The sequence below is a fragment of the Ranitomeya variabilis genome, chromosome 3 (assembly GCF_051348905.1).
Source record: "Ranitomeya variabilis isolate aRanVar5 chromosome 3, aRanVar5.hap1, whole genome shotgun sequence".
Lineage (NCBI taxonomy): Eukaryota > Metazoa > Chordata > Amphibia > Anura > Dendrobatidae > Ranitomeya > Ranitomeya variabilis.
The window spans coordinates 754,983,216-755,003,506 of NC_135234.1; the positions used below are offsets into that span (position 1 = coordinate 754,983,216).

The 20,291-nt window shown below is 46.9% G+C and overlaps 1 protein-coding gene across 10 annotated transcripts in view; it reads right to left on the reverse strand.

The window, feature by feature from the left end:
* ANKRD42 (ankyrin repeat domain 42) overlaps positions 1–18,182 on the reverse strand; it is a 51,528-nt gene extending 33,346 nt beyond the window's left edge. For 7 of the 10 annotated variants that reach the window (XR_013224113.1, XM_077298651.1, XM_077298654.1 and 4 more), the window contains exon 1: positions 17,936–18,056. Coding sequence is in view for 9 of the 10 variants with exons in the window: in XM_077298651.1 (XP_077154766.1) it covers positions 17,936–17,957 (22 nt within the window). In the remaining variant the exon portion in view is untranslated. Of the gene's footprint in view, positions 1–17,935 lie in introns of all 10 variants that reach the window. The other 3 variants (XM_077298653.1, XM_077298652.1, XM_077298650.1) reach the window with 1 other exon arrangement.
* Positions 18,183–20,291: the final 2,109 nt, after the last annotated feature.

Sequence of the window (20,291 nt, forward strand, 5' to 3'; positions counted from 1 at the left end):
CCATTAACACACCATAGTCAAGTGTTTACCACCTTCCTCATTAGTGCCATAGAGGGCTCCTTTTCTATATCCTGGCTTTGAGCCTGTATCCTCTTGTTCTATCCTTGCCTGGCCCCATTGGCCCACACTGGCACGTGACTGATAAAAGTCCAGAAAGGACTGAAACGTTTCAAGTGCTACAAATAAATTTGTGTTCAAGTTTACTTGAGTTGAGTGCTAGACTTCCTTTTTGTTGACACTAATGGTTTGGGAACCTAGTCTAAGCACCATAGAGTGACTGTGCACACGGTGTTTTTTCATATATTACTGGGAGAGACACACAGACCTCTCATCCAGCCTGTATTACTGGGAGAGACACACAGACCTCACATCCAGCCTATATTACTGGGAGAGACACACAGACCTCACATCCAGCCTATATTACTGGGAGAGACACACAGACCTCACATCCAGCCTATATTACTGAGCGAGACACATACCTCACATCCAGTCTATATTACTGGGAGAGACACACAGACCTCACATCCAGCCTATATTACTGGGAGAGACACACAGACCTCACATCCAGCCTATATTACTGAGCGAGACACAGAGCTCACATCCAGCCTATATTACTGGGAGAGACACACAGACCTCACATCCAGCCTATATTACTGGGAGAGACACAGAACTCACATCCAGCCTATATTACTGGGAGAGACACACAGACCTCACATCCAGCCTACATTACTGGGAGAGACACAGAACTCACATCCAGCCTATATTACTGGGAGAGACCTCACATCCAGCCTATATTACTGGGAGAGACCTCACATCCAGCCTATATTACTGAGAGACACAGCTCACATCCAGCCTATATTACTGGGAGAGACACACATACCTCACATCCAGCCTATATTACTGGGAGAGACACAGAGCTCACATCCAGCCTATATTACTGGGAGAGACACAGACCTCACATCCAGCCTATATTACTGGGAGACACACATACCTCACATCCAGCCTATATTACTGGGAGAGACACAGACCTCACAGAGGCAGAGACAAGCGGTGGATTCCGTGTCTGAAGGCAGCACCCTTCTCCCTCTTATCGGCACCACTTTAGCTTATAGGTGCTACGTTCTATGTTCCACCATTTGGATGAACATGTTCCATTAACACACCATAGTCAAGTGTTTACCACCTTCCTCATTAGTGCCATAGAGGGCTCCTTTTCTATATCCTGGCTTTGAGCCTGTATCCTCTTGTTCTATCCTTGCCTGGCCCCATTGGCCCACACTGGCACGTGACTGATAAAAGTCCAGAAAGGACTGAAACGTTTCAAGTGCTACAAATAAATTTGTGTTCAAGTTTACTTGAGTTGAGTGCTAGACTTCCTTTTTGTTGACACTAATGGTTTGGGAACCTAGTCTAAGCACCATAGAGTGACTGTGCACACGGTGTTTTTTCATATATTACTGGGAGAGACACACAGACCTCTCATCCAGCCTGTATTACTGGGAGAGACACACAGACCTCACATCCAGCCTATATTACTGGGAGAGACACACAGACCTCACATCCAGCCTATATTACTGGGAGAGACACACAGACCTCACATCCAGCCTATATTACTGAGCGAGACACATACCTCACATCCAGTCTATATTACTGGGAGAGACACACAGACCTCACATCCAGCCTATATTACTGGGAGAGACACACAGACCTCACATCCAGCCTATATTACTGAGCGAGACACAGAGCTCACATCCAGCCTATATTACTGGGAGAGACACACAGACCTCACATCCAGCCTATATTACTGGGAGAGACACAGAACTCACATCCAGCCTATATTACTGGGAGAGACACACAGACCTCACATCCAGCCTACATTACTGGGAGAGACACAGAACTCACATCCAGCCTATATTACTGGGAGAGACACACAGACCTCACATCCAGCCTATATTACTGGGAGAGACACACAGACCTCACATCCAGCCTATATTACTGGGAGAGACACACAGACCTCACATCCAGCCTATATTACTGGGAGAGACACACAGACCTCACATCCAGCCTATATTACTGGGAGAGACACACAGACCTCACATCCAGCCTATATTACTGAGCGAGACACACAGACCTCACATCCAGCCTATATTACTGGGAGAGACACACAGACCTCACATCCAGCCTATATTACTGGGAGAGACACACAGACCTCACATCCAGCCTATATTACTGAGCGAGACACAGACCTCACATCCAGCCTATATTACTGGGAGAGACACACAGACCTCACATCCAGCCTATATTACTGGGAGAGACACACAGACCTCACATCCAGCCTATATTATTGGGAGACACACAGACCTCACATCCAGCCTATATTACTGGGGGAGACACACAGACCTCACATCCAGCCTATATTACTGGGAGAGACGCACAGAACTCACATCCAGCCTATATTACTGGGAGAGACCTCACATCCAGCCTATATTACTGGGAGAAACACAGACCTCACATCCAGCCTATATTACTGGGAGAGACACAGAGCTCACATCCAGCCTATATTACTGGGAGAGACACACAGACCTCACATCCAGCCTATATTACTGGGAGAGACACAGAACTCACATCCAGCCTATATTACTGAGAGAGACACACAGACCTCACATCCAGCCTATATTACTGGGAGAGACACAGAACTCACATCCAGCCTATATTACTGGGAGAGACCTCACATCCAGCCTATATTACTGAGAGACACAGAGCTCACATCCAGCCTATATTACTGGGAGAGACACACATACCTCACATCCAGCCTATATTACTGGGAGAGACACAGAGCTCACATCCAGCCTATATTACTGGGAGAGACACAGACCTCACAGAGGCAGAGACAAGCGGTGGATTCCGTGTCTGAAGGCAGCACCCTTCTCCCTCTTATCGGCACCACTTTAGCTTATAGGTGCTACGTTCTATGTTCCACCATTTGGATGAACATGTTCCATTAACACACCATAGTCAAGTGTTTACCACCTTCCTCATTAGTGCCATAGAGGGCTCCTTTTCTATATCCTGGCTTTGAGCCTGTATCCTCTTGTTCTATCCTTGCCTGGCCCCATTGGCCCACACTGGCACGTGACTGATAAAAGTCCAGAAAGGACTGAAACGTTTCAAGTGCTACAAATAAATTTGTGTTCAAGTTTACTTGAGTTGAGTGCTAGACTTCCTTTTTGTTGACACTAATGGTTTGGGAACCTAGTCTAAGCACCATAGAGTGACTGTGCACACGGTGTTTTTTCATATATTACTGGGAGAGACACACAGACCTCTCATCCAGCCTGTATTACTGGGAGAGACACACAGACCTCACATCCAGCCTATATTACTGGGAGAGACACACAGACCTCACATCCAGCCTATATTACTGGGAGAGACACACAGACCTCACATCCAGCCTATATTACTGAGCGAGACACATACCTCACATCCAGTCTATATTACTGGGAGAGACACACAGACCTCACATCCAGCCTATATTACTGGGAGAGACACACAGACCTCACATCCAGCCTATATTACTGAGCGAGACACAGAGCTCACATCCAGCCTATATTACTGGGAGAGACACACAGACCTCACATCCAGCCTATATTACTGGGAGAGACACAGAACTCACATCCAGCCTATATTACTGGGAGAGACACACAGACCTCACATCCAGCCTACATTACTGGGAGAGACACAGAACTCACATCCAGCCTATATTACTGGGAGAGACCTCACATCCAGCCTATATTACTGGGAGAGACCTCACATCCAGCCTATATTACTGAGAGACACAGCTCACATCCAGCCTATATTACTGGGAGAGACACACATACCTCACATCCAGCCTATATTACTGGGAGAGACACAGAGCTCACATCCAGCCTATATTACTGGGAGAGACACAGACCTCACATCCAGCCTATATTACTGGGAGACACACATACCTCACATCCAGCCTATATTACTGGGAGAGACACAGAGCTCACATCCAGCCTATATTACTGAGAGACACACCGATCTCACATCCAGCCTATATTACTGGGAGGGACACAGACCTCACATCCAGCCTATATTACTGGGAGAGACACACAGACCTCACATCCAGGCTATATTACTGGGAGAGACACACAGACCTCACATCCAGCCTATATTACTGGAAGAGACACACAGACCTCACATCCAGGCTATATTACTGGGAGAGACACAGAACTTACATCCAGCCTATATTACTGGGAGAGACCTCACATCCAGCCTATATTACTGGGAGACACACACACCTCACATCCAGCCTATATTACTGGGAGAGACACACAGACCTCACATCCAGCCTATATTACTGGGAGAGACACAGACCTCACATCCAGCCTATATTACTGGGAGAGACACACAGACCTCACATCCAGCCTATATTACTGGGAGAGACACACAGACCTCACATCCAGCCTATATTACTGGGAGAGACACAGAGCTCACATCCAGCCTATATTACTGGGAGAGACACAGACCTCACATCCAGCCTATATTACTGGGAGAGACACAGAGCTCACATCCAGCCTATATTACTGGGAGAGACACAGACCTCACATCCAGCCTATATTACTGGGAGAGACACACAGAGCTCACATCCAGCCTATATTACTGGGAGACACACATACCTCACATCCAGCCTATATTACTGGGAGAGACACAGAGCTCACATCCAGCCTATATTATTGGGAGAGACACACCGATCTCACATCCAGCCTATATTACTGGGAGGGACACAGACCTCACATCCAGCCTATATTACTGGGAGACACACACAGACCTCACATCCAGGCTATATTACTGGGAGAGACACACAGACCTCACATCCAGCCTATATTACTGAGAGAGACACACAGACCTCACATCCAGGCTATATTACTGGGAGAGACACAGAACTTACATCCAGCCTATATTACTGGGAGAGACCTCACATCCAGCCTATATTGCTGGGAGACACACAGAGCTCACATCCAGCCTATATTACTGGGAGAGACCTCACATCCAGCCTATATTACTGAGAGACACACAGAGCTCACATCCAGCCTATATTACTGGGAGAGACACACAGAGCTCCCATCCAGCCTATATTACTGAGAGACACAGACCTCACATCCAGCCTATATTACCGGGAGACACACAGACCTCACATCCAGCCTATATTACTGGGAGAGACACACAGACCTCACATCCAGCCTATATTACTGGGAGAGACACAGACCTCACATCCAGCCTATATTACTGGGAGAGACACACAGACCTCTCATCCAGCCTATATTACTGGGAGAGACACACAGACCTCACATCCAGCCTATATTACTGGGAGAGACACACAGACCTCACATCCAGCCTATATTACTGGGAGAGACACACAGACCTCACATCCAGCCTATATTACTGAGCGAGACACACAGACCTCACATCCAGCCTATATTACTGGGAGAGACACACAGACCTCACATCAAGCCTATATTACTGGGAGAGACACACAGACCTCACATCCAGCCTATATTACTGAGTGAGACACAGACCTCACATCCAGCCTATATTACTGGGAGAGACACACAGACCTCACATCCAGCCTATATTACTGGGAGAGACACACAGACCTCACATCCAGCCTATATTATTGGGAGACACACAGACCTCACATCCAGCCTATATTACTGGGGGAGACACACAGACCTCACATCCAGCCTATATTACTGGGAGAGACGCACAGAACTCACATCCAGCCTATATTACTGGGAGAGACCTCACATCCAGCCTATATTACTGAGAGACACACAGACCTCACATCCAGCCTATATTACTGGGAGAGACACAGACCTCACATCCAGCCTATATTACTGGGAGAGACACACAGACCTCACATCCAGCCTATATTACTGGGAGACACACAGACCTCACATCCAGCCTATATTACTGGGAGAAACACAGACCTCACATCCAGCCTATATTACTGGGAGAGACACAGAGCTCACATCCAGCCTATATTACTGGGAGAGACACACAGACCTCACATCCAGCCTATATTACTGGGAGAGACACAGAACTCACATCCAGCCTATATTACTGGGAGAGACACACAGACCTCACATCCAGCCTACATTACTGGGAGAGACACAGAACTCACATCCAGCCTATATTACTGGGAGAGACCTCACATCCAGCCTATATTACTGAGAGACACAGAGCTCACATCCAGCCTATATTACTGGGAGAGACACACATACCTCACATCCAGCCTATATTACTGGGAGAGACACAGAGCTCACATCCAGCCTATATTACTGGGAGAGACACAGACCTCACATCCAGCCTATATTACTGGGAGAGACACACAGAGCTCACATCCAGCCTATATTACTGGGAGACACACATACCTCACATCCAGCCTATATTACTGGGAGAGACACACAGACCTCACATCCAGCCTATATTACTGGGAGAGACACACAGACCTCACATCCAGCCTATATTACTGAGCGAGACACAGACCTCACATCCAGCCTATATTACTGGGAGAGACACACAGACCTCACATCCAGCCTATATTACTGGGAGAGACACACAGACCTCACATCCAGCCTATATTATTGGGAGACACACAGACCTCACATCCAGCCTATATTACTGGGGGAGACACACAGACCTCACATCCAGCCTATATTACTGGGAGAGACGCACAGAACTCACATCCAGCCTATATTACTGGGAGAGACCTCACATCCAGCCTATATTACTGGGAGAAACACAGACCTCACATCCAGCCTATATTACTGGGAGAGACACAGAGCTCACATCCAGCCTATATTACTGGGAGAGACACACAGACCTCACATCCAGCCTATATTACTGGGAGAGACACAGAACTCACATCCAGCCTATATTACTGAGAGAGACACACAGACCTCACATCCAGCCTATATTACTGGGAGAGACACAGAACTCACATCCAGCCTATATTACTGGGAGAGACCTCACATCCAGCCTATATTACTGAGAGACACAGAGCTCACATCCAGCCTATATTACTGGGAGAGACACACATACCTCACATCCAGCCTATATTACTGGGAGAGACACAGAGCTCACATCCAGCCTATATTACTGGGAGAGACACAGACCTCACAGAGGCAGAGACAAGCGGTGGATTCCGTGTCTGAAGGCAGCACCCTTCTCCCTCTTATCGGCACCACTTTAGCTTATAGGTGCTACGTTCTATGTTCCACCATTTGGATGAACATGTTCCATTAACACACCATAGTCAAGTGTTTACCACCTTCCTCATTAGTGCCATAGAGGGCTCCTTTTCTATATCCTGGCTTTGAGCCTGTATCCTCTTGTTCTATCCTTGCCTGGCCCCATTGGCCCACACTGGCACGTGACTGATAAAAGTCCAGAAAGGACTGAAACGTTTCAAGTGCTACAAATAAATTTGTGTTCAAGTTTACTTGAGTTGAGTGCTAGACTTCCTTTTTGTTGACACTAATGGTTTGGGAACCTAGTCTAAGCACCATAGAGTGACTGTGCACACGGTGTTTTTTCATATATTACTGGGAGAGACACACAGACCTCTCATCCAGCCTGTATTACTGGGAGAGACACACAGACCTCACATCCAGCCTATATTACTGGGAGAGACACACAGACCTCACATCCAGCCTATATTACTGGGAGAGACACACAGACCTCACATCCAGCCTATATTACTGAGCGAGACACATACCTCACATCCAGTCTATATTACTGGGAGAGACACACAGACCTCACATCCAGCCTATATTACTGGGAGAGACACACAGACCTCACATCCAGCCTATATTACTGAGCGAGACACAGACCTCACATCCAGCCTATATTACTGGGAGAGACACACAGACCTCACATCCAGCCTATATTACTGGGAGAGACACACAGACCTCACATCCAGCCTATATTATTGGGAGACACACAGACCTCACATCCAGCCTATATTACTGGGGGAGACACACAGACCTCACATCCAGCCTATATTACTGGGAGAGACGCACAGAACTCACATCCAGCCTATATTACTGGGAGAGACCTCACATCCAGCCTATATTACTGAGAGACACACAGACCTCACATCCAGCCTATATTACTGGGAGAGACACAGACCTCACATCCAGCCTATATTACTGGGAGAGACACACAGACCTCACATCCAGCCTATATTACTGGGAGACACACAGACCTCACATCCAGCCTATATTACTGGGAGAAACACAGACCTCACATCCAGCCTATATTACTGGGAGAGACACAGAGCTCACATCCAGCCTATATTACTGGGAGAGACACACAGACCTCACATCCAGCCTATATTACTGGGAGAGACACAGAACTCACATCCAGCCTATATTACTGGGAGAGACACACAGACCTCACATCCAGCCTACATTACTGGGAGAGACACAGAACTCACATCCAACCTATATTACTGGGAGAGACCTCACATCCAGCCTATATTACTGGGAGAGACCTCACATCCAGCCTATATTACTGAGAGACACAGAGCTCACATCCAGCCTATATTACTGGGAGAGACACACATACCTCACATCCAGCCTATATTACTGGGAGAGACACAGAGCTCACATCCAGCCTATATTACTGGGAGAGACACAGACCTCACATCCAGCCTATATTACTGGGAGACACACATACCTCACATCCAGCCTATATTACTGGGAGAGACACAGAGCTCACATCCAGCCTATATTACTGAGAGACACACCGATCTCACATCCAGCCTATATTACTGGGAGGGACACAGACCTCACATCCAGCCTATATTACTGGGAGAGACACACAGACCTCACATCCAGCCTATATTACTGGAAGAGACACACAGACCTCACATCCAGGCTATATTACTGGGAGAGACACAGAACTTACATCCAGCCTATATTACTGGGAGAGACCTCACATCCAGCCTATATTACTGGGAGACACACACACCTCACATCCAGCCTATATTACTGGGAGAGACACACAGACCTCACATCCAGCCTATATTACTGGGAGAGACACAGACCTCACATCCAGCCTATATTACTGGGAGAGACACACAGACCTCACATCCAGCCTATATTACTGGGAGAGACACACAGACCTCACATCCAGCCTATATTACTGGGAGAGACACAGAGCTCACATCCAGCCTATATTACTGGGAGAGACACAGACCTCACATCCAGCCTATATTACTGGGAGAGACACAGAGCTCACATCCAGCCTATATTACTGGGAGAGACACAGACCTCACATCCAGCCTATATTACTGGGAGAGACACACAGAGCTCACATCCAGCCTATATTACTGGGAGACACACATACCTCACATCCAGCCTATATTACTGGGAGAGACACAGAGCTCACATCCAGCCTATATTATTGGGAGAGACACACCGATCTCACATCCAGCCTATATTACTGGGAGGGACACAGACCTCACATCCAGCCTATATTACTGGGAGACACACACAGACCTCACATCCAGGCTATATTACTGGGAGAGACACACAGACCTCACATCCAGCCTATATTACTGAGAGAGACACACAGACCTCACATCCAGGCTATATTACTGGGAGAGACACAGAACTTACATCCAGCCTATATTACTGGGAGAGACCTCACATCCAGCCTATATTGCTGGGAGACACACAGAGCTCACATCCAGCCTATATTACTGGGAGAGACCTCACATCCAGCCTATATTACTGAGAGACACACAGAGCTCACATCCAGCCTATATTACTGGGAGAGACACACAGAGCTCCCATCCAGCCTATATTACTGAGAGACACAGACCTCACATCCAGCCTATATTACCGGGAGACACACAGACCTCACATCCAGCCTATATTACTGGGAGAGACACACAGACCTCACATCCAGCCTATATTACTGGGAGAGACACAGACCTCACATCCAGCCTATATTACTGGGAGAGACACACAGACCTCTCATCCAGCCTATATTACTGGGAGAGACACACAGACCTCACATCCAGCCTATATTACTGGGAGAGACACACAGACCTCACATCCAGCCTATATTACTGGGAGAGACACACAGACCTCACATCCAGCCTATATTACTGAGCGAGACACACAGACCTCACATCCAGCCTATATTACTGGGAGAGACACACAGACCTCACATCCAGCCTATATTACTGGGAGAGACACACAGACCTCACATCCAGCCTATATTACTGAGTGAGACACAGACCTCACATCCAGCCTATATTACTGGGAGAGACACACAGACCTCACATCCAGCCTATATTACTGGGAGAGACACACAGACCTCTCATCCAGCCTATATTATTGGGAGACACACAGACCTCACATCCAGCCTATATTACTGGGGGAGACACACAGACCTCACATCCAGCCTATATTACTGGGAGAGACGCACAGAACTCACATCCAGCCTATATTACTGGGAGAGACCTCACATCCAGCCTATATTACTGAGAGACACACAGACCTCACATCCAGCCTATATTACTGGGAGAGACACAGACCTCACATCCAGCCTATATTACTGGGAGAGACACACAGACCTCACATCCAGCCTATATTACTGGGAGACACACAGACCTCACATCCAGCCTATATTACTGGGAGAAACACAGACCTCACATCCAGCCTATATTACTGGGAGAGACACACAGACCTCACATCCAGCCTATATTACTGGGAGAGACACAGAACTCACATCCAGCCTATATTACTGGGAGAGACACACAGACCTCACATCCAGCCTACATTACTGGGAGAGACACAGAACTCACATCCAGCCTATATTACTGGGAGAGACCTCACATCCAGCCTATATTACTGGGAGAGACACACATACCTCACATCCAGCCTATATTACTGGGAGAGACACAGAGCTCACATCCAGCCTATATTACTGGGAGAGACACAGACCTCACATCCAGCCTATATTACTGGGAGAGACACACAGAGCTCACATCCAGCCTATATTACTGGGAGACACACATACCTCACATCCAGCCTATATTACTGGGAGAGACACAGAGCTCACATCCAGCCTATATTACTGGGAGAGACACACCGATCTCACATCCAGCCTATATTACTGGGAGGGACACAGACCTCACATCCAGCCTATATTACTGGGACAGACACACAGACCTCACATCCAGGCTATATTACTGGGAGAGACACACAGACCTCACATCCAGCCTATATTACTGGGAGAGACACACAGACCTCACATCCAGGCTATATTACTGGGAGAGACACAGATCTTACATCCAGCCTATATTACTGGGAGAGACCTCACATCCAGCCTATATTACTGGGAGACACACACACCTCACATCCAGCCTATATTACTGGGAGAGACACACAGAGCTCACATCCAGCCTATATTACTGGGAGAGACACAGAGCTCACATCCAGCCTATATTACTGGGAGAGACACAGACCTCACATCCAGCCTATATTACTGGGAGAGACACACAGACCTCACATCCAGCCTATATTACTGGGAGAGACACACAGACCTCACATCCAGCCTATATTACTGGGAGAGACACAGAGCTCACATCCAGCCTATATTACTGGGAGAGACACAGACCTCACATCCAGCCTATATTACTGGGAGAGACACACAGACATCACATCCAGCCTATATTACTGGGAGAGACACAGACCTCACATCCAGCCTATATTACTGGGAGAGACACACAGACCTCTCATCCAGCCTATATTACTGGGAGAGACACACAGACCTCACATCCAGCCTATATTACTGGGAGAGACACACAGACCTCACATCCAGCCTATATTACTGGGAGAGACACACAGACCTCACATCCAGCCTATATTACTGAGCGAGACACATACCTCACATCCAGCCTATATTACTGGGAGAGACACACAGACCTCACATCCAGCCTATATTACTGGGAGAGACACACAGACCTCTCATCCAGCCTATATTACTGGGAGAGACACACAGACCTCACATCCAGCCTATATTACTGGGAGAGACACACAGACCTCACATCCAGCCTATATTACTGGGAGAGACACACAGACCTCACATCCAGCCTATATTACTGAGCGAGACACACAGACCTCACATCCAGCCTATATTACTGGGAGAGACACACAGACCTCACATCCAGCCTATATTACTGGGAGAGACACAGACCTCACATCCAGCCTATATTACTGGGAGAGACACACAGACCTCTCATCCAGCCTATATTACTGGGAGAGACACACAGACCTCACATCCAGCCTATATTACTGGGAGAGACACACAGACCTCACATCCAGCCTATATTACTGGGAGAGACACACAGACCTCACATCCAGCCTATATTACTGAGCGAGACACATACCTCACATCCAGCCTATATTACTGGGAGAGACACACAGACCTCACATCCAGCCTATATTACTGGGAGAGACACACAGACCTCTCATCCAGCCTATATTACTGGGAGAGACACACAGACCTCACATCCAGCCTATATTACTGGGAGAGACACACAGACCTCACATCCAGCCTATATTACTGGGAGAGACACACAGACCTCACATCCAGCCTATATTACTGAGCGAGACACACAGACCTCACATCCAGCCTATATTACTGGGAGAGACACACAGACCTCACATCCAGCCTATATTACTGGGAGAGACACACAGACCTCACATCCAGCCTATATTACTGAGCGAGACACACAGACCTCACATCCAGCCTATATTACTGGGAGAGACACACAGACCTCACATCCAGCCTATATTATTGGGAGACACACAGACCTCACATCCAGCCTATATTACTGGGGTAGACACACAGACCTCACATCCAGCCTATATTACTGGGAGAGACGCACAGAACTCACATCCAGCCTATATTACTGGGAGAGACCTCACATCCAGCCTATATTACTGAGAGACACACAGACCTCACATCCAGCCTATATTACTGGGAGAGACACAGACCTCACATCCAGCCTATATTACTGGGAGAGACACACAGACCTCACATCCAGCCTATATTACTGGGAGACACACAGACCTCACATCCAGCCTATATTACTGGGAGAAACACAGACCTCACATCCAGCCTATATTACTGGGAGAGACACAGAGCTCACATCCAGCCTATATTACTGGGAGAGACACACAGACCTCACATCCAGCCTATATTACTGGGAGAGACACACAGACCTCACATCCAGCCTACATTACTGGGAGAGACACAGAACTCACATCCAGCCTATATTACTGGGAGAGACCTCACATCCAGCCTATATTACTGAGAGACACAGAGCTCACATCCAGCCTATATTACTGGGAGAGACACACATACCTCACATCCAGCCTATATTACTGGGAGAGACACAGAGCTCACATCCAGCCTATATTACTGGGAGAGACACAGACCTCACATCCAGCCTATATTACTGGGAGAGACACACAGAGCTCACATCCAGCCTATATTACTGGGAGACACACATACCTCACATCCAGCCTATATTACTGGGAGAGACACAGAGCTCACATCCAGCCTATATTACTGGGAGAGACACACCGATCTCACATCCAGCCTATATTACTGGGAGGGACACAGACCTCACATCCAGCCTATATTACTGGGAGAGACACACAGACCTCACATCCAGGCTATATTACTGGGAGAGACACACAGACCTCACATCCAGCCTATATTACTGGGAGAGACACACAGACCTCACATCCAGGCTATATTACTGGGAGAGACACAGAACTTACATCCAGCCTATATTACTGGGAGAGACCTCACATCCAGCCTATATTACTGGGAGAGACACACACCTCACATCCAGCCTATATTACTGGGAGAGACACACAGACCTCACATCCAGCCTATATTACTGGGAGAGACACAGAGCTCACATCCAGCCTATATTACTGGGAGAGACACAGACCTCACATCCAGCCTATATTACTGGGAGAGACACACAGACCTCACATCCAGCCTATATTACTGGGAGAGACACACAGACCTCACATCCAGCCTATATTACTGGGAGAGACACAGAGCTCACATCCAGCCTATATTACTGGGAGAGACACAGACCTCACATCCAGCCTATATTACTGGGAGAGACACACAGACCTCACATCCAGCCTATATTACTGGGAGAGACACAGACCTCACATCCAGCCTATATTACTGGGAGAGACACACAGACCTCTCATCCAGCCTATATTACTGGGAGAGACACACAGACCTCACATCCAGCCTATATTACTGGGAGAGACACACAGACCTCACATCCAGCCTATATTACTGAGCGAGACACAGACCTCACATCCAGCCTATATTACTGGGAGAGACACACAGACCTCACATCCAGCCTATATTACTGGGAGAGACACACAGACCTCACATCCAGCCTATATTATTGGGAGACACACAGACCTCACATCCAGCCTATATTACTGGGGGAGACACACAGACCTCACATCCAGCCTATATTACTGGGAGAGACGCACAGAACTCACATCCAGCCTATATTACTGGGAGAGACCTCACATCCAGCCTATATTACTGAGAGACACACAGACCTCACATCCAGCCTATATTACTGGGAGAGACACAGACCTCACATCCAGCCTATATTACTGGGAGAGACACACAGACCTCACATCCAGCCTATATTACTGGGAGACACACAGACCTCACATCCAGCCTATATTACTGGGAGAAACACAGACCTCACATCCAGCCTATATTACTGGGAGAGACACAGAGCTCACATCCAGCCTATATTACTGGGAGAGACACACAGACCTCACATCCAGCCTATATTACTGGGAGAGACACAGAACTCACATCCAGCCTATATTACTGGGAGAGACACACAGACCTCACATCCAGCCTACATTACTGGGAGAGACACAGAACTCACATCCAGCCTATATTACTGGGAGAGACCTCACATCCAGCCTATATTACTGAGAGACACAGAGCTCACATCCCGCCTATATTACTGGGAGAGACACACATACCTCACATCCAGCCTATATTACTGGGAGAGACACAGAGCTCACATCCAGCCTATATTACTGGGAGAGACACAGACCTCACATCCAGCCTATATTACTGGGAGAGACACACAGAGCTCACATCCAGCCTATATTACTGGGAGACACACATACCTCACATCCAGCCTATATTACTGGGAGAGACACAGAGCTCACATCCAGCCTATATTACTGGGAGAGACACACCGATCTCACATCCAGCCTATATTACTGGGAGGGACACAGACCTCACATCCAGCCTATATTACTGGGAGAGACACACAGACCTCACATCCAGGCTATATTACTGGGAGAGACACACAGACCTCACATCCAGCCTATATTACTGAGAGAGACACACAGACCTCACATCCAGGCTATATTACTGGGAGAGACACAGAACTTACATCCAGCCTATATTACTGGGAGAGACCTCACATCCAGCCTATATTGCTGGGAGACACACAGAGCTCACATCCAGCCTATATTACTGGGAGAGACCTCACATCCAGCCTATATTACTGAGAGACACACAGAGCTCACATCCAGCCTATATTACTGAGAGACACAGACCTCACATCCAGCCTATATTACCGGGAGACACACAGACCTCACATCCAGCCTATATTACTGGGAGAGACACAGAGCTCACATCCAGCCTATGTTACTGAGAGACACAGAGCTCACATCCAGCCTATATTACTGGGAGAGACACACAGAGCTCACATCCAGCCTATATTACTGGGAGAGACACACAGAGCTCACATCTAGCCTATATTACTGGGAGAGACACACAGACCTCACATCCAGCCTGTATTACTGAGAGAGACACACAGACCTCATATCCATTCTATATTACTGAGAGACACAGACCTCACATCCAGTCTATATTACTGAGAGACACAGACCTCACATCCAGTCTATATTACTGGGAGAGACACACAGACCTCACATCCAGTCTATATTACTGAGAGACACAGCTCTCATATCCAGCCTATATTACTGAGAGACACAGACCTCACATCCAGCCTATATTACTGAGAGACACACACAGACCTCACATCCAGCCTATATAACTGAGAGACACAGAGCTCACATCCAGCCTATATTACTGGGAGAGACACGCAGACCTCACATCCAGCCTATATTACTGGGAGAGACACAGAGCTCACATCCAGCCTATATTACTGGGAGAGACACAGGCCTCACATCCAGCTTATATTACTGGGAGAGACACGCAGACCTCATATCCAACACATATTACTGGGAGAGACACACAGACCTCACATCCAGCCTATATTACTGGGAGAGACACACATACCTCACATCCAGCCTACATTACTGGGAGAGACACAGACCTCACATCCAGCCTATATTACTGGGAGAGACACACAGACCTCACATCCAGCCTATATTACTGGGAGAGACACACAGAGCTCACATCCAGCCTATATTACTGAGCGAGACACATACCCTGTGGTCGGCGCTCACAGGACACCTGCAATTCTGCTACATAGCAGAGAACATCAGATCGCTGATATGTAGCAGAGCCGATCGCGTTGTGCCTGCTTCTAGCCTCCTATGGAGGCTATTGAAGCATGGCAAAAGTAAAAAAAAAAAAAGGTAAAAAAAGGGAAAAAATTAAAAAAAAACATAAAAGTTTAAATCACCCCCCTTTCGCCCCAATCAAAATAAATCAATAAATATAAAATCAAACCTACACATATTTGGTATCGCCGCATTCAGAATCGCCCGATCTATCAATAAAAAAAAAGCATTAACCTGATCGCTAAACGGCGTAGCAAGAAAAAAAATTGAAATGCCACAATTACGTTTTTTTGGTTGCCACGACATTGAATTAAAATGCAATAACGGGTGATCAAAAGAACGTGTCTGCACCAAAATGGTATCATTAAAAACGCCAGCTCGGCACACAAAAAATAAGCCCTCACTAGACCCCAGATCATGAAAAATGGAGACGCTACGAGTATCGGAAAATGGCGCAATTTGTGTTTTGTTTTTTAGCAAAGTTTGGATTTTTTTTTCACCACTTAGATAAAAAATAACCTAGACATGTTAGGTGTCTATGAACTCGTAGTGACCTGGAGAATCATAATGGCAGGTCAGTTTTAGCATTTAGTGAACCTAGCAAAAAAGCCAAGCAAAAAACAAGTGTGAGATTGCACTTTTTTTTGCAATTTCACCGCACTTGGAATTTTTTTCCCGTTTTGTAGTACATGACATGGTAAAACCAATGATGTCGTTCAAAAGTACAACTCGTCCCGCAAAAAATAAGCCCTCGCATGGCCAAATTGACGGAAAAATAAAAAAGTTATGGCTCTGGGAAGGAGGGGAGCGAAAAACGAACACGGAAAAATGGAAAATCCCACGGTCATGAAGGGGTTAAAGTATGAGAAAAGCCATTTACACTCATCTAACATGACAATAGCATAAGTCAAGTCAGAAACTTTTTTCCCCAGAAAATCATTAGAATCGGGTTACATATTAAAGGGAATTTCTACAGTGCGACAACCCCTTTAAGAAACATAGTATAAAAAAATCCTTGAAATCGTGTGAGAAAAATGGAGCGAAAACTCTAAACCCAGGATATTTTACTTTTCCCCAGTTTTTTTGCCGCCTCCGTCTAATCACAGACTTAGAAAGGCTGTAAACCAGATTAAAAAAAATGGAAAAAAGACAGTTACTGAGGCCGAAAAGGGTTGGGCCCGCTGGCACTTGTGGTTCTCCACCATTAGGCCTCTCACCTTCTGAGGACGCCGCCGGCATAGTTCAGGTTCTGTAGCGATTTGGAGGTTACCAGAACTTCCGGGACGCGAGGTGGTTCCTATGGGAACTGCAGTGGGGACGGTACGTCACTTCCGCTGCGACGTTAAACATTGACAGATGGACGCCATCTTGGAAGCTGGCAGTGCGGCTGCGCAGATCTGCGGCTTCCAGTCTGTTGCGACCTTGATAATAAAGGGCATCTGGCTGGCAGCCGCAGGGAAAGACAGAGGGAGGGACGGGCTGCTCAGCGTGGAGGAGAGGCAGCAGTCTGTGCTGGTGCAGGGAATGCTGGGACTTGTAGTTTATAGCTTACTGAGGATATGTCCCACTCTGAGGCCATAGGGGGCGCTCTTGGGCTTATCTATTTTTTATTATTTGTTTACTTTAGGCTTTCAGAAAACCTACAAGACCATCTCTATGATGCCGATAACCAGAAACGTCGATTTTAAAGGATTCGTCCACTTTTACGGCTATGTGCACACGTTGCAGAATTTCCTGCACAGAATCTGCATCTCTTGCCAGATAACGCGTGTAAAAATCCGCAGGGATTTGATGCGGCTTTTCATGTGTTTTTTTTCATTCAGATTTGTCTGCGTTTCTGTAAGCTAAATAAAGCTCTATTGTGATGTCATTTCTTGTCCAACCTCTTCATTAAGGCTAGGTTCACATCGCATTAACGGATGCGCTAACGATGTGTCCTAAATTGTCTTATTTTTTGCGATTGCGCTAACGCATGGTTGCATTGCGTCGGCATGTGTTAGCAATAGAGTTCAATGCAGAGCGGACGCTTCCACTCGCTGTGCGTTCGCCGTAATGTACCCAAAATCGCGGTAGTCTTCGAAGGTGCGTCACAAAGTAACGGATCATCGCTAACACATGCCGATTTTCACATGCGTTAGGACCCGTTACGCTAATTGATGTCTATGGGCGCGTTAACGGATCCGTTACATAGCGTTAGTGCCGCTTAGAAATGGATTTGTTAAACGGAATGCCCTAACGCGATGTGAACCCGGCATTACATACTCCAGTGAAGAAGAATGCTTACACACAGATAATAGATCGATAAATAATAGATAATAGATAAATAATAGATAGATCGATAGATAATAGATAGATAATAGATCGATAGATAATAGATAGATAATAGATGATAGATAATATCAGTTCCCCCTCCATACTCCCCTCCAGTCAGCGCCCACATAGTGTTTTAGGACTGCGTTACACCGCGGCATAACGCGGTGTAAGGCAGTCCGTTAACGCTGCCATTAACCCTGTAAGTGTGCCCAACTTTTTACTATTGATGCTGCCTATGCAGCATCAATAGTAAAAACATATAATGTTAAAAATAATAATAATTTTAAAAAAATCATTATAATCTCACCTTCCGCCGTCCGCGCCAGCCTTTCCCGCTCCTTGTGAAGCTCTGGTCCCAAGAATGCATTGCGGCAATGACCGGAGATGACGCAGCGGTCTCGCGAGACCGCTACATTATTGCGGGTTATTGCCTCAAGCCATTACTGGGAACGGAGCGTCGCGAGGAGCATCACTAAAGGCCTGGGCTGGATCCGGGGGCCGTCGGAGGGTGAGTATATAACTATTTTTAATTTTAATTATTTTTTTAACAGGGATATGGTGTCCACATTGCTATATACTACGTGGGCTGTGTTAGATACTGCGTGGGCTGTGTTAGATACTGCGTGGGCTGTGCTATATACTGCGTGGGCTATGTTATTTACTACGTGGGCTGTGTTATTTACTACATGGGCTATGTTATATACTGCTTGGGCTGTGTTATATACTACGTGGGCTGTGTTATATACTAAGTCGCTGTGCTATATACTATGTGGCTGTGTTATATACTACGTGGGCTGTGTTATATACTACGTGGGCTGTGTTATATACTATGTGGCTGTGTTATATACTGCGTGGGCTGTGTTATATACTACGTGGCCTGTGCTATATACTACGTCGCTGTGGTATATACTACATGGCTGTGTTATATACTACGTGGGCTGTGTTATATACTGCGTGGGCTGTTATATACTGCGTGGGCTGTGTTATATACTACGTGGGCTGTTATATACTAAGTCGCTGTGCTATATACTACGTGGCTGTTATATACTACGTCGCTGTGCTATATACTACGTGGCTGTGCTATGTACTACGTGGCTGTGTTATATACTACGTCGCTATGCTATACACTACGTGGCTGTGCTATATACTACGTGGCTATGTGTATATAGTACGTGCCTGTGCTATATACTACGTGGCTGTGCTATATACTACTTGGCTGTGCTCTATACTACGTGGCTGTGTTATATGCTACGTGCGCTG